The following is a 15,335-nucleotide window of genomic DNA, read 5'->3' on the forward strand; positions in this document are numbered from 1 at the left end:
CTCCTTTTTAAAAGGAATTGTGTAGCCAGTTACTAAAGTAAGAAATATTTCTCATCCCATTCTAAAATCTAAGAAGTTCAAAAGATCACCCATGAAATACTGACCCCAGGGGAACAGGGAAGCTGGAATGGTGTGACATGAGGCAATGTACTGGTCCCAGTAAAGGGTGGGCTCTCGCCCCCACAAGGACACAGTAATGGGTGGGCTCTCGTACCCACAAGGACGCAGTAATGGGTGGGCTCTTGCACCCACAAGGACGCAGTAATGGGTGGGCTCTCGCCCCCACAAGGCGTGTCATCACCTTTTCTAGCTGTCTCACAACTCTCTTTTCTACTTGGTTGTTAAATTTTGGTTTTCCTAACTAGCAGCCAACTTTTCAGCCTGTCTTTTTGCCCACATTTTGAGAGCAAACAGGCTCTTCCTACATGTTAGATGAACACACACCCCAACTAAGAAGTCCTGGCTTGGGGCAAGAACTGGTAATCCACACCAATCCATTAGCTGTGCATAGCAATTCCTTCTAAAAGTCTGGCTTATGGGCAGAGAAGCTGGGGCGGGAGGGGGGTGGTGCCAAGTGCTGGGATTAAAGGCATGCGCCACCACCGCCCGGCTCCCTGTAAAGTTCTTAAGGGCAACAGTTGCTCACCTTGGTGTCCTCAGCACCCAGCAAACTAGCAAACTCACTGGTTCACAGCAAGTTCCAAGGAATGTTTGCTGAAACGAAGTAGTTGTATCTTAGAAATACAGATGTTCACTGGGGGACTAGAAAGATAATTCAATGGTTAAGAACACTTGCTAAGAGTGCAGAGGACCTGGGTCCAGGTCCCCAGCATCCACATGGCAGCTCACAAACATCTATAACTCCAGTTCTGGGGTTCCAATGTCCTGTGGTCTGCATAGTCACCAGGCAGGCATGTGGTGCACATATATGCAGGCAAAACACTTACACACATAAAATAAAAATAAACTCTCTCTCTCTCTCTCTCTCTCTCTCTCTCTCTCTCTCTCGCACACGCACACGCACACGCACACACACACACACACAGACACACACACACACACACAGATACCTAGTAAGAGTGGCTGGAGAAGAGAGAACACAGAGACTGGGTTTCCATCTCAGCTCTGCTGCCTACTGGCTAGAAACTGGGTCAAAGTCTGTCACCCTTTGGCTCTTCAGTTTCCTCTGTTTCAAACCCTGGTAATCTTGTCTTCTTTGATTTGATGTTAAATGATAGGGCATAGGATGCATGGTAAGTGTTCACAAATGATATGCTGCGTGCCGTGGTGGGACCTCAGGAACTGCTGCCTGTCCCCACCAGTCTGTCTTTACTAGACCCTGGTCAGATGATTTCGCCAACCAATAGAATGTAGTCTGTGAAGAATGTCTGTGCTGCAGGATTCAGTGTTTCTACTGTACAGTGAGCCACACTTGCTGAGATCTGCTGCCTTGTGTATGTCAAGGAGCACTCATTTCTCTTTTCAGGGACTCAGTGCTGTTTCCCTGAGCTTCCCAAGTTTGCCACTCAGTGTGGTTGTGGCCAGGTATCGTTGTGAGTGTGAAGGCCTCACTGGAACCTCAGCACATGCAAAGGGGACTCACGGTGACTTGGAGATGCCACATCAGGTTTGTGGAACTTCGAACAAGCACTTCCCATGATCGTTCAGCAGAGGCCTTTGGTGGGGAGCCTTTTGGCCAGTGAGTTCCACGAAGTGACATGTTGTCACTCAAGAGTCCTCGCACCTCTCAAATACAGATGAGTGGCCCATTCGATGAGAACTTCTGGTTCTGTCTTCCTCAGACTAGGGACAAAACTGTCGGTGAAGCTTCTTGCACAGTTAGGGGTCCATGGCCTGGCCCTCCCTCCCTCTCTTCATTCCCTTGTTCCTTCACTCCTTTCTTCTTTCCTTCCGTTTATTGATTTTGAGGCAGGGCTTTGTCCAGCCTAGGCTGGGCTAGGAATCACATATTTAAGGGTGATCTTGAACCTCTGATCATCCTGCTTCTACCTTCCAATGGTTGGAGTCACAGGCATGTGCCCCCATGCCCAGTTTATGTGGTGCTGGGCTTGAACCCAGAGCTTCTGATATGTTGGGCAAGTACTATCCCAACTGAGCCACATTCCTGCCTTCCCTCCTCCCATAGCCTTTTCTAATATTGCCTTCCAAGCGGGGGGGGGGGGGTATGTGCAACATTTCCTGAGGTTTGACTCTGTATGTGAAACTATGCTGAACTCTGGGACAGTGAACAAAATAGTTACAGTCCCTAGCAGGTGGTGGCTAACCATCCACACTTGAAGAAACAATAAGAGAAAATGTTTGCTGACTGACATGCATGAAGCTGCATGTTGTGTGCTGTAGTTCCTGGAGAGGTGGTGACCCAGCTTCCAATTGGTGACAAGCAAACACTACTGAGACACTCTGGAGAGGGGATAAGACAAATTCCATGGGGACCTATGTTCTTCTCCAAACAGGTATGACCTTCTCATCTTTATTATTATTATTATTATTATTATTATTATTATTATTATTATTATTTCAAGTAGTTCCAGAGCTACTTTGTATAGATTGGATAATTGGGCTTTGAGCCTTAGTGTTACATCAGGACAAAAGGAAGAATATCTCCCCTGAATCTGAAACAATGTCTTGAAGTCATGTTCATTTGGATTTGGGTGGTAGTCCAGCAGGACACAGACTCTGTGCATTCTCCTCATGCTTCTTTCTGGTTGCCTTTCTGAGCTTCCTCATGATATTTCCTCCTTTCCATCTAGTATGGGCTATGCTAAGGACCACATGTACTTGACCACAAAAAACCTGAGCAGTACAGTTCACATTGTGAAGATACAGAAACAGAGGCTAAGAGAAGCTATGCTTTGCATAGATGACTCATGTAGTAAAAAATAGCTCTTGGGATCCAAATCCATGTTTTGGTCCACACTCAATATATATATAGCTATGTATTCAGGCATGTTATACACACACACACACACACACACACACACACACACACACATACACGTATATATTATATGAGTAAATATACACACATAAAAAGGTACAGAGATGCATATCTAGAATCTATAGTGTCGCATATGTCTGTTTATATACAAGCATATATACACACATACATATGTCTGTATTGCCTGATGTGTGTGTGTGTGTGTGTGTGTGTGTGTGTGTGTCTGTGTGTGTGTGTCTGTGTGTAATGGGAATGATGGTGCCACCCGCCCCCCATTATTGCTGCTGTTGTAGTTGTTTTGATGCAAGGTTTTGCCATGCAGATCCCTGTTATGTGCATCAATCCCCTGCCTCTGGCCCTGGAGTGCTAGAATTCAAGGCTTGTGCTACCACACCTGGCTCCCCTCCTGGTCTATTGTAATAAAATATTTGGGAACAAAGACTTGTTCCAGCAAACATTTTGCTACAGATGTTATTGACTGACTACCTTGATGTCCCCTGCCCATCTTGTTCTAATTAGTTGCCTTATCAGAAAATCATTTTTAATGCTGACATGGGGTCAATCCGTAGATGGCTTCACCCATATAGACTGAAAACATTCAGGAGCAGCATTTACTTATTAAAGATACACTTTGATCAATATGTATGTGTACTGGTTTGTTTGTGGTTTGGTTTTGTTTGTCAACTTGTCACAAACCTAGACATACCAGGAAAGAGGAAATCTTCTTCTTCTTCTTCTTCTTCTTCTTCTTCTTCTTCTTCTTCTTCTTCTTCTTCTTCTTCTCCTTCTCCTTCTCCTTCTCCTTCTCCTTCTCCTTCTTCTTCTTTAAGATTTATTTTATTTATTACATATACAGTGTTCTGTCTGCTTGTATGCTAGCAGGCCAGAAGAGGGCATCAGGTCTCTTCATAGATGGTTGTGAGCCACCATGTGGTGCTGGGAATTGAACTCAGGACCTCTGGAAGAATAGGCAATGCTCTTAACCTCTGAGCCACTCCAGCCCCAAAAGAGGAAATCTCATTGGGAAAAAAAAATCTTAAAAGCAAAATGCCTTCATCAGATTGGCCTGTAGACAAGTCTGTGGGGACATTTCTTTGATTAATGATTGACGTGGAAGGAGATGGGCTACCCCTGGGCAGGTAGTCCTAGGGTATATAAAAAAAGCAAACTAAGGGCTGGAGAGATGGCTCAGAGGTTAAAAGCACTGACTGCTCTTCCAGAGGACCAGGGTTCAATTCCCAGCACCCATGTGGCCGGTCACAACTGTTTGTACCTCCAGTTCTAGGGACCTGACACCCATGGCAAAACACCAATGCACATTAGATATAGATAGATAGATAGATAGATAGATAGATAGATAGATAGATAAAATAAATAGCAAACTAAACCTGTGGCTGGAGCTATCTCCAGTCTCGCCTAAGCCGGCAGCCACTCAGACTCAACTAAACACAGATGCTTATATTATTTAAATTGTTTGGACTAATGGCTTAGGCTTCTTGCTATCTAGATCTAACATCTTAAATTAACCCATTTCTATTAACCTATAAGTTGCCACATGTCTTGTGGCTTACCGGTATCTTAACATCTTCTCATGGCAGCGTCTGGCAGCATCTCTCCCCTCTGCCTTCCTGTTCCCCCAATTCTCCTCTCTGCTAGTCCTGCCTATACTTCCTGGCTGGCTACTGGCCAATCAGTGTTTTATTTATCAATCAATCATAGCAATACATTCACAACATAGAAAACAACCCACAGCATAAACCAGGCTGTGGTGGTACACCCCTTTAATCCCAGCTCTTGGGAGGCAGAGGCAGGTGATCTCTGTGAGTCTGAGGCTAGCCTGGTCTACAGAATGAGTTCTAGGACAGCCAAGGCTACACAGAGAAACCCTGCTTCAAACCACCCTCCTCCGAAAAAAGCAAACTGAGCAAGCCATGGGGAGCAATCAAGGGAAGCAACCTCACCTTTATGGTTTCTGCTTCAGTTCCTGCTTCCCGGTTCCTGCCTTGGTTTACCGCAGCGAACTGTGACTTGGGATATGTAAGCCGAATAAATCCTCTCCTCCTCAGATTGCTTTGGTCTGTGGAGTTTACCGGAGCACTAGCAATGTCACTAAGGCAGTGCGTGTACATGTTCTCTCTGACATCAAATTATGAGTTTAGAGACAGATTTGTTGTTTGAAGACCTGAGACCAGGGATGCACACTGACATTGCCATCTAAAACTGTTTTTTTTTTTTTTTTTTTTAATTACCGTGAGCAAATAACTATTGGCTTTCCCCCATTGGTTAGATAAGACTAGTCTCACACTCTTTCCTGCATATTGAGAACCTACTGAGCTAAATGTTACAACTCTAGGATTCAAGCGTCATCGCCTCAGTCAGTAGCTTCCTTGTAGCTAGTGCTGGTACCCATGACCTACAGGAATGAGAGTACAATGTTCATATCCCATGATGCAACAACAGTTTAAAACACACAGCCTCTTGACCCCATTTCCCAGGACGTACTATATGCCAGTTCAGATGGTAGAGAGGCGACAGCATTCTACATTTGAGAAGCCCATCCTAGTAAAACAAACATCCTAAACATCACAGTAAAAGACGGTCCTGCCAAGACTGGAGTCTGTCACGAGAGCCACATAATGAAAACATATGCTAAAATGACAGAAACCACACAAATTGGGGAATTTAGAATTAGGGACTTGACCCCAGTGAGGTAAGTCAGGCCCAAGGGATGCATCTAAATGAAATTGCATATGCGTGTATTCTTGTGCTTGAGGGAGGTGGTAGAAGCTGGTAGAGGACCCTAGAAGTTAACCTTGGGTGTTGTCTTCAATCACTCTTCACTTAATGTTTTGTGACAGGGTCTCTCACTAAGCCCAGAGTTCAGCTTGGCTACGCTGGATCCATCACTCTCTGCCATCTCCTCACCCTACTACACCTTGTTCTAGAGAAACACCACCACGATGCCTGGTTTTTCCTTGGGTACTGGGGATCTAAACTCGGGTCCTCATGCTTGCACCTAGTAGGTATCTTACTGACTGAGTTCTCTCTTTACCCTAGAAGGTCAGTTCTTAATATTGAGTTCTTTTGTGTGTGTGTTTTGTTTGCTTGTTTTTTGTTTTTGTTTTTCCCCAGACAGGGTTTCTCTGTGTAATTTTTGCGCCTGTCCTGGATCTGGCTCTGTAGACCAGGCTGGCCTCGAACTCACAGAGATTCGTCTGGCTCTGCCTCCCGAGTGCTGGGATTAAAGGTGTGTGCCACCACCGCCCGGCAATACTGAGTTCTTATAGTCAAAGAGAAACTGGAAGATGTTACTATCAAGAAAACAAACACTGAATATGTTTTTTCCCCTGCATTGCCTCTGGTGGTTAGTTCTGGGCAAGTCCTGTCTGTACACCCTGCCATCTGTTGTTTCCCATTGCTGTGAGAAGACAACTTATAAAAGAAAACGTTTAATTTGGGGGTCCTGACCATCATGACAGGGAGTGTGACGATTGGCAGGCATGTTGCTGGAGCAGTAGCTGAGAGCTCACATCTTGAGGCACAAGCAAGAGGCAGAGAGAGCTAATTGGGAATGGCTTCACCTCCCCCAACAGGGCCACACCTCCTAATCCTTTATCAGTTGTGGACCAAGTATTCAAACATGTGAGTATGGGGGTGTGTTCTCATTCAATCCACCGCATCTGCCTACCCATGGCTCTAATTTCTAGAACCCTAGAAGGAGCAAATTCATAGTCTGTGGAAAAGAGAATGGAGGCTTTACACACAGACACTTGGATCCACCCTCCAGCACACACAATGCCACCCACTCATTTCCATATGGTGGTTCTCAGAGAGCCTGATCCAGGAGTCAGGAGCGAACAGGAAAGTTAGCTGAGCCTGAGAGCAGCTGGGTGCTATGGACTCGGCTTCAGCTTTCTTTTCGTTGTCATTTTTGCTTGTAATGGAGTCAGATGGATTTCCATAGAGAGACAGACAGAATCCAGTGCAAGGTCAGAGCAAAGGCCTGAAAGTAATGCTTGTATTTAAACTCTGGGTCGTCCCTCCTCTCTGGGTGACCTTCAACTATTGCAACTCCCTAAGCCTCAGTGTTTGTTACCTAAAAATTCGGTATTAAGATACTATCTCCTAGGGATGTCCTGGGATTAAAGGATAATGAGCCACACACACTGAATGTAGACTTCAGAGTACAGTGCTGGGCCCACAATAGCTGCTTACAAACCAAGTCCGCGGCGCCCACGAGGGCGAGCTATTGTTACTAATAACATCGAAGCAAGTGAGTTGAGGCTCTAACGGCAGTTGCCTCCTTCCCAGATCTCTGTCAGGCAGAACGCCGGAGTTCTCGAACTTAAAAGGGACTTTGGGCGGTGGGTGGGTGGAACCTGTAACGCGTGGGTCCCGAGATCCCCCTGAGTGGGCCAAGGCGGGGAGAGCGGGGAGAGGTCGCCTGGCCAGCCATGAGAAGGTCCCGGTAGTGTCCTTCCCAGGCCAGGCGGGTCTTGTGGAAGCGAGGTCCCCAATGTCCCGGATCCCCAGCGTCCCAGGGCGTCGCCCCGTGCAAGCGAGGGAGAGGAGGGGCGAGCGCGGGACTTTCCCCGCCTCCCTCCTCTTTCCATAAATCACCGCAGCCGCGGCAGCCGCGGAGCCGGGAAGTGTACGGAGCCAGAGCGCAGCGTGGTGGCACCAGACACCTCCCTTTCCCTCACCGCTTTCTTTCCTTTCTCTTCTTTCACTCGGATCTTTTAAACCTCCCTCGCCCTCCGCGCCGGGAGACCGCCCCAGCCGCGCCGCCGCGCTAGCGCTGGTGACGCTGCAGCCGTCTCCGGGCTGCGCCGGGACTCGGGGAAGCGAAGGCAGCGCTGCTCCTTCGGTGCTCTCAGCCGCCCCGGCCTGCGGGCGCCGCGGTCTCGGAGCCGCCGCCGCCGGGCGATGGTGGCCGCCCGCGCGCCCGCGCTGCAGCCGGGCGCCCCCTAAGTTTGCCAGCCACCGCCGCCGCGCCGGGGAGCCGGGTGCGCAGGAGGCAGGAAAGTTTGGCGGGCTGCGCCTCCCTCTGCCAGCGCCCGGAGCCGGTCGGCGAGGAGTGGCCGGAGGCGGCATGGCCCGCGAACCCAAGGAAGAGGAGACCGTGAGGCCAGCCGCTCTGGTTCGCCGCTGTCCCCGCTGCCCTGGCTGGCCTGGGGCGCCGCGGCCGCCCCTCTGGCTGCTCTGCCTAGTGGCATGCTGGATCCTGGGCGCCGTGGCCGACGCCGACTTCTCCATCCTGGACGAGGCGCAAGTGCTGGCGAGCCAGATGCGGAGGCTGGCGGCCGAGGAGCTAGGGGTGGTCACCATGCAGGTAAGCGACCCTCTCTCCGCGTCGCCCCGCTTGCAGTGCTCTCCCGCTGCACACAGTCCCCAGGGCATTGCACTGGGCGCTCTTGCAGGCTACGGGCCCCCTGGTCTCCTGCAGACTCCTCCACATCGAATCCTGTCTGTCCCATGGACGCATCTGCCGCTGCCCTCCTTTGCAGAGCCTTTGCCCCTCACCCACTTTCCCTAGCACAGCTCCCCTCTCCTTGGCCCCGGCCCCATTATGTTTGCTAGGGATTCTCCTCTCCACCCTCATCTCCTTCCCCAGTTTGCACTCTCTTCCTTTGCAGATCTGTTTTCACGCGTCACTCCTACAAACTCCCTTTCCCTCTTTGTGTCCCCCATCCCGAGGCAGCGCGTCCCGCCTGACTCCAGGCATTCTCCAAGGCCCCCTACCCCTCCCCTTGAAACCTCCCGGCGTCCTGTAGAACCCTGGCACACGGGTGGGAGAGGGAGGGAAGATAGAGTGTCCGCCGGGCCGCAGGACTGCCGGGGTCCGGGCTGCCTAGCAGCCGGGGTTTGCTCTCCCTGCCCGCCGCTTTGGGGGAGGGGACGGGCTGGCCTGGCGGATCCCCCGCTCCAGTCTCTGTGGGGACTCTTTTTGTTGCTTTCCGCTCTTGCGGCCCTCGGTCGCGTGCTGTGCGCTGTGTAATTTTTGGATTGTGTGTACCTTTGCTGGGAGGAGGAAGGACAAGGTGAATAGGGTTTCCAGTTTTCCTAGTGTTTACGGCTTCGGCCTTTCCATAGTTGTGGATTAATTGCCTTCGGCTGATAAGAATTTCTGACTATGCTACTAAAAACCCACAGTTGTAAAAATTGCTAGACAGCAACCACCTGGAGATCCTATCGCGCCGTTTTTCTCATCTTGGCGAAGAAGGCCCACTCAATTAGGAACTGATGAGATGCCATCCGGAGTACGAAACCGGCAAAACAGCCTAGTTCTCTAGACGGTGCATGTCTGCAATCATGGTGACGGGATTGGACTTCGAAAGACCGAAGTTTTTAGGAATGTGGTCTCAATAGGTTTCTGATTTCGAACTAGAGTGACCACTCCACCACCCACCGGCGGGGTGTTTTGCTTCTCTTTGGGATTCAGGCTTCTGCCGGCTTCTTTCTTTTCAAACCCTATTCCCACCCAGGCCTCCTAAGAGGTTGTTGCAGTTTGCTTCAAGTAAGTTCCATAGGTCTTCTCCACTCTAGCTTTTCTAAGGTGGTCTGATAGCTCTGCTGGGAGGGTACATTTTCACTTATTTGCAGAAACCCGGGCCTGACATGTAACGGTGGGAGATTTTCTTTATTTCCACGATAACAGCTACTGTTTTGAAGTGCATCTTTCGATGGCTTCCTATCACCTTTTTTAGATTCAGGCTTAGTTTTAATTTCTTCCATGTGCATTTTCTGGTTCCTGACTCCCTGACCCTCTAGGAGTTGGATGGCTTTTGGAGGCAATGAAAGACTTCCAGATTTGCTTTGCACTGGTGAGTGCGTTAATTTAGACCCACACAGAATTGTGTTTTCCCACAGAGGACCCCCTTTTAGCAAAAGGGATTTCATGTGTGGCAATTTCATGTTCTGCTTTCAGGATTAGGAGGCCTTTGCTACCTTCACCCCATCTCTAGGGCAGGACGAGGGGTGGCAACCGCCCGCCTTCCTGTAAGCTAAAGGCTTGCTGTTTCTAAGATTCTAGCAGCGGTGGTTTTACTGTTTCTCACCCTGGTCCTTGACAAAAGGTGAAATCTGATCCTGACACATTGTCATTCAGGTAGGGAGACACTTTAGACACTTCAGGAAAAAAAGCTCGGGTCAGTGGGGGGTGTGTGCCCAAATGGCCCCCTATCTCTCCCAACTGGCCTCTTTCTAACACCTTTGCAACCTCATTGTAGAAAGGGACCTCCTGTGGACAGGGTTTTTGTTTGGCAATATGGAAAGTGGCTTCTCTCCTCTTTTGAAAGTGAGGTGCTCACTGTATTTAAATTCCTCTTCTAGGGCTGAACTTGCTGCTATCTTGGGAGAGATTGCAGAAAGAGTCTCCTTTTAATGTAGCTGGACTGCCAGCTTTGGAAGAAGTACTTGTGTATAATAAATCCAAGGCTAGTTAGATTTCTGGCTCTTAGCATAGAGCTTGTGAACTTTGGGGTTTGTTCAGTGAATCTGAAATGAATGTGGGCCTGTTGCCCAAAATGAAATGATGTGCCCTCTGTTCTGGAATGTGGGTTCGGTGCTTTGGGGACAAATAGCCCATGTGGTTGTTAGGTGGAGCTGCATGACTTCCACACACACAAAATGGTTGAGACATCAAGGCCTTATCCCTTTGCAGGAAGAGAGCATCTGCGCGCCCCCCCCCCCCCCCCCCCAGTGAAGGGATTGACTCCTTTTATTTAACCTTGGCATTTTATGAGAAACTATCTGTAGACCTGTTACTTTTTAAAGCCAATTTCCAGACCTTCAAGTTGTTTTGCTGTTGAAATTTTCCCAAAGCAACTCTTCATTCTGAGAAATTATAAAGTAGCTTCCCGGTGAGGCCCGCTGCTCTGCTGGAGCTCCAATGGCAGTACACCCTGCTTACCGGAGGATGTGCTGGGGAAACTCACAAAGGCGAAACAGACTTTCAGCCCATGGTTTCCCATGACATGGTTCTGGTGCTTGCTCAGAGAGATGACTGAAGAGCAGTCTGTCTGACAAATTTTCCTGGAAAAGTTTTCCAACTGGGGTTACCTACTCAAGTTCTTGATGTTTTTTGTTTGCTTGTTCTTTTTTAAAATACTGGCCCCCACTTTCTTTAGAGGATGTGATTTACACTCATCAGTTTTCCTGGGAAGCTGCCACTGAATTCTGCCTCCCTGGCAGCAGACATCATAGATCATGAGTAAAAGTCAGAGACCTAATCACTGTCTCCTTGGGAGTCTGGTGAACTGAAGCATCATGCTGAGGTCTGGGGAGCAGAAAGGGATGGTGTCAGGGGGACTTGTTTCTCCTTATTCATTGTTGCAACAAGCTTTGGTTGCATGGTGTTACACAGTGGAAAAGGGCGCCCTGGGTGTCCCAGAGATCTGGATTCTTGAGTCATCACTTGTTAGTTGGGTGATTCCTTCATAAGGCCTGCAGTGTGGCTTGGATGGGACCTGACACAGGAAGGCCATCACTGTGTGATATAGCACCTGTCACTATGAAGCTGTGGCCGAGAAATGTCCATGGATGTGGTAGGTTTTTTTTTTAGCTCTGTGCTTGATGTTTAGGAAATTACAAGAAGATATTCCCACATTGCCTTTTAAAGGGTTTGTCTTAAACAGTTATTCTCAACCTGCGAGTCGTGACCTTGGTTATTTTTTTGTTTTTGTTTTTGTTTTTTTTCCCAAATGACCCCTTCATAGAAGCTCACCTAAGACCATTGGAAAACACAGATATTTACATTATGGCTCATAACAGTAGCAAATTTATAGTTATGAAGTAGCAACGAAAATAATTTTTGGCTCCACAACACAAAGAACTGTAATAAAGGGTTGCAGTATTAGGAAGGTTGAGAACCACTGGCCTTGAAAAAGAGGTACGATTGTACAGGTAAAATGCCCAGTCCCCAATGCCTGCTTGTCAGAAGGCCTATCTACCCAGGGAGCAAGTTCACCAGGTATTTTATAAGCCTACTTAACATTATGTGACAATTGAGGCTTCCTAACAGCAAGGGTCTGGCTTGGGGCCAGTGTACCCGCCTTGGTGTTAGTTCTGCTGGGCTGGGCATGCTTGCTGTGAACTTGGCAGACACAGCAGCAGGTTGGTCAGAGGGCTGCATGCAGTATGAGGCCTAGGGAGAGAAAGAGGAGGGGCTTCCTTTCAGAAAAAAAAAATATCCAAAGTGCAAGGTGGAGCTTCAGGTCAATTAGAGCAGCAGCCAGGACACGGTGGCTTCAGAAGTAGAAGGGCCTGGGCCAGGAGAGGTGTCCATTGAAAATGGCAATGCTGTCAGTAGTGAATTGTAGCTCCCGGCGACAGCAAGACAGCAGTGCAGGTGCCACCCAAGCCTTTGCTCATTTTTGGATCTCTCTAACAAATTGCGAGTGGAGGCCTTCTTCTCCGAGACATCTTGGGTGATAAAAGGTGACCAAAGCCTGGCCCCCACTCCTTACTCCTATCCTGGACTCTCAGCAAGTGATAGAAATAGATGTCTACAAGAGGAAGCAGGATGATCCAGATGGGTTGGCAAGGGCTAGAGGCCTTGAAAGGCACTGGTGAGTGCTGTGGCAGAGAGAGAGAGGTCACAGAAGAGCCTTGCTCTGTTCCTGTGGTGATCAAGGAAGTTAGCTACTTTGGCCCCTTTCGTGGAATGTTTCCTACACAGAGGCTGGCCCTGGAAGTGGGAGGAGTGGCCTCAACTGTGAGCAGATCAGTCATCCTCAGACATTGCTCATCTCTGCGCTGGCACTGGATGAGGAGGCTGGTGTAGCTCCAGCTTTCACGAGAAGGCTGGCTCTGACTCCACCTCTCCATATAGATCCTGTGTGGTATCTCATCACTTTGGCCACCCTCACACATCTGTGGTGACCGGTCATGGATGTCTCAGGAGCTGGATTACAAACCAAAAGCTGATTCGGTCATATGTAGGTGAGGCTTAAATTTTTCTCTAGTTTGTGGGCCAACCTAGGCATAACCTGGTTTGGAATGATTTAAATGTATAGTTATGTACTAAAGACTATTTTAGAGGAAAAATATTTGTAAATGATGTGGATTGGTTTGTATGTTTGAGTGTAAAAATCTTAGCGGGAAATTTGTTATTATTTCCCCTCTAGAATGGAATATTTGGAGAAAAAGAAAGCAGAACCGTTATAGGTGATTCTGAGTTGAACTTGAACTTAAGAATGAGCCCAAGGGAAAACATATTGAATGACTTTTGCTGACTGCTGTTGTCTTAGTACTGACTGGACTTCCTCCGCACTGATGCCTGCCCTGGCTGGCCTCCTGCCTGGTGCTCGTTAGCTTCCCTGCCAGCCCTGCTTGAGTTGGGCTTGGACTTGGGAAGGGGAAGGCCATGGTTTCACACTTCTTAACATGTCGGTGCTGTTGCTGGTTGCTGCTTGCCAAGTTGATTCCTTTAGCCTAAGTGGGTGGGTTAGGTGAGAGCCTTCCAAAACTCTACCTTTGCTAAGGAGGTGGACCGAAATTCATTGTGGATCTTCTTGGACTCTAAGAATCTGCCGAACCTCAAAATATCATGGGGGGGGGGCACAGTGGCAGCATTCTTGACTCAGCCAGCTATTAGTTGTGTAATCTCTTCCCAGATGTTATTAAACTAGCCTGAACTCCAGTGTCTTCCCATTTCGTGGGGTTCATAGTAGGAGATATATTTTCAAGAAAAAACAATAGCAAAAACGTCAACAAAACCAGACTGGCACAGGGCTCTGCAGAAGAATGTTCAATAAACAGAAATATAAATATGTCTATATGGGCGTGATCTGCTCGCTCAGCGTGAGGCTGTAAACTGAGTTCGCAAAAGCCTACAGCTCCTGCCAGAGCCAAGTGCCCATCTCATCCTCAGATACAGTGTTTTCAAGGCAGCCATGCTTCTGTTCCAGAGTTTCTTGGGTATCATGCATGACCCTCAAGCATGCGCTGCCAAACCTCTGGGGTTTCTGAAGAAAGTACTAGATGTGCAATTTGTAGTTACTTATTTACTCTTAAACTTGTTATTGCAAAGCTGTCTTTTTCTAAAACGTACAAAACCAAAGGAAATAATGTAAGAGCGCACACATCTCTCTCCTCCAGCTCAAGCAGCTGGTGACCACCAGTGGGTGGTCAGGCTGGTTCTGCTGCTGCCTCCACCTGCCCTTCCTTTCCCCCAGGTGATAGGCAGCAAGTGCCACGTGCTGCAGTTTTGTTTGTAACATTTCAAATCGCATTACAATGTCAGTTGTTGTCATCTTGAATGTTCGATAACAGTGTTTTCTTTCTCTTGGTTCCCTGTTGTATAGAACTTTAAATAGCTGGCACTTTTGCCCAGTGACGAGCCTTCTCAATAGAAAACCTCTGGGTCTCCCCCAATGATATTTCCTGTCCCTTGTTTTCAAATCCATTTTCCCACGAGGTTGTGAGGTTTCTTGTTTTCTTGTGGTTGGTCTTTAGTGTAGGCACATGTGTTTTGACGTAGTGTGAACCTCATCTGCCCACTTCTGTTCCCAGAGGACTGGGGGATAAGACAAGCTGTTAAGTGAGAGACCTTTGAGGACTAAAGAGGAAGAGCTGCTCCATACACCTCTTTATTTATTTATTTTTCTGAGTGGTCTGTGACTGCGTGTCTCATTGCAGAATTGGGAACCGAGAGATGCAGGAGTAAGGGGTGTGTCTAGCATCTTCCCCATGAGTTCCCCTCTTTAGGAAGGCTAAACCTACTTAGATTGTCAAAAAAGAATGGGAAGAATTGTCATGATTGTGACTTATGGCTCTTTCAGGGTTGCCACATCTAATGTTTCCCAAGGTCACTTGGGCAGAAGGAAGGAAGTGAGCTGGGTGTGGGTCAGTCAGTAGGAGAGGTGTGGGACACTAGCTGTGAGGAATTGCCAGGTTTGAAGGAGGGTTGAGCTACTGTTCCCATTCTGGTTGTCCAGAGGCAATATGGGGACACTGTCCAGACTAGTGTCATTATATCATGTTGTTTTTCAGGAAATGTAGAAAAGCCTTACTTCTTAACATGATGGCATTTGGTTCAGATAAAAAATAATAATAGTAAAACAGTATGGGCCAAGACAAACACATCTGCAGGCAAGATTGAGACAGAGGCCACTCATTGGTTAGTAGTGTCTAGGTTAGAATTATCAGTGGGTTCTGGGTGATAAAGGCAGTGCTGTGTGCAGGTTATGGAGGAAAAGCCTTCCTTTCTTCCTTCCTTCCTTCCTTCCTTCCTTCCTTCCTTCCTTCCTTCCTTCCTTCCTTCCTTTTAGACTCATTTATGTTTATGTCTGCATCGCATTTGTGTGTGGGTACCATTGGAAGCCAGAGGAGGGCATTGGATCCCTTGTAGCTGGAGTTACAGTTGTGACATGGG

General features: G+C 48.1%; 1 protein-coding gene across 1 annotated transcript in view; it reads left to right on the top strand.

The window, feature by feature from the left end:
- Positions 1 to 7,573: 7,573 nt before the first annotated feature.
- Cachd1 (cache domain containing 1) overlaps positions 7,574 to 15,335 on the top strand; it is a 212,348-nt gene continuing 204,586 nt past the window's right edge. Inside the window, exon 1 of the mRNA XM_036177591.1 lies at positions 7,574 to 8,291. Within this exon, the coding sequence (XP_036033484.1) occupies positions 8,052 to 8,291 (240 nt within the window). The 5' untranslated portion in view covers positions 7,574 to 8,051. The remainder of the gene's footprint in view (positions 8,292 to 15,335) is intronic.

The sequence above is a fragment of the Onychomys torridus genome, chromosome 2, assembly GCF_903995425.1.
Source record: "Onychomys torridus chromosome 2, mOncTor1.1, whole genome shotgun sequence".
NCBI lineage: Eukaryota > Metazoa > Chordata > Mammalia > Rodentia > Cricetidae > Onychomys > Onychomys torridus.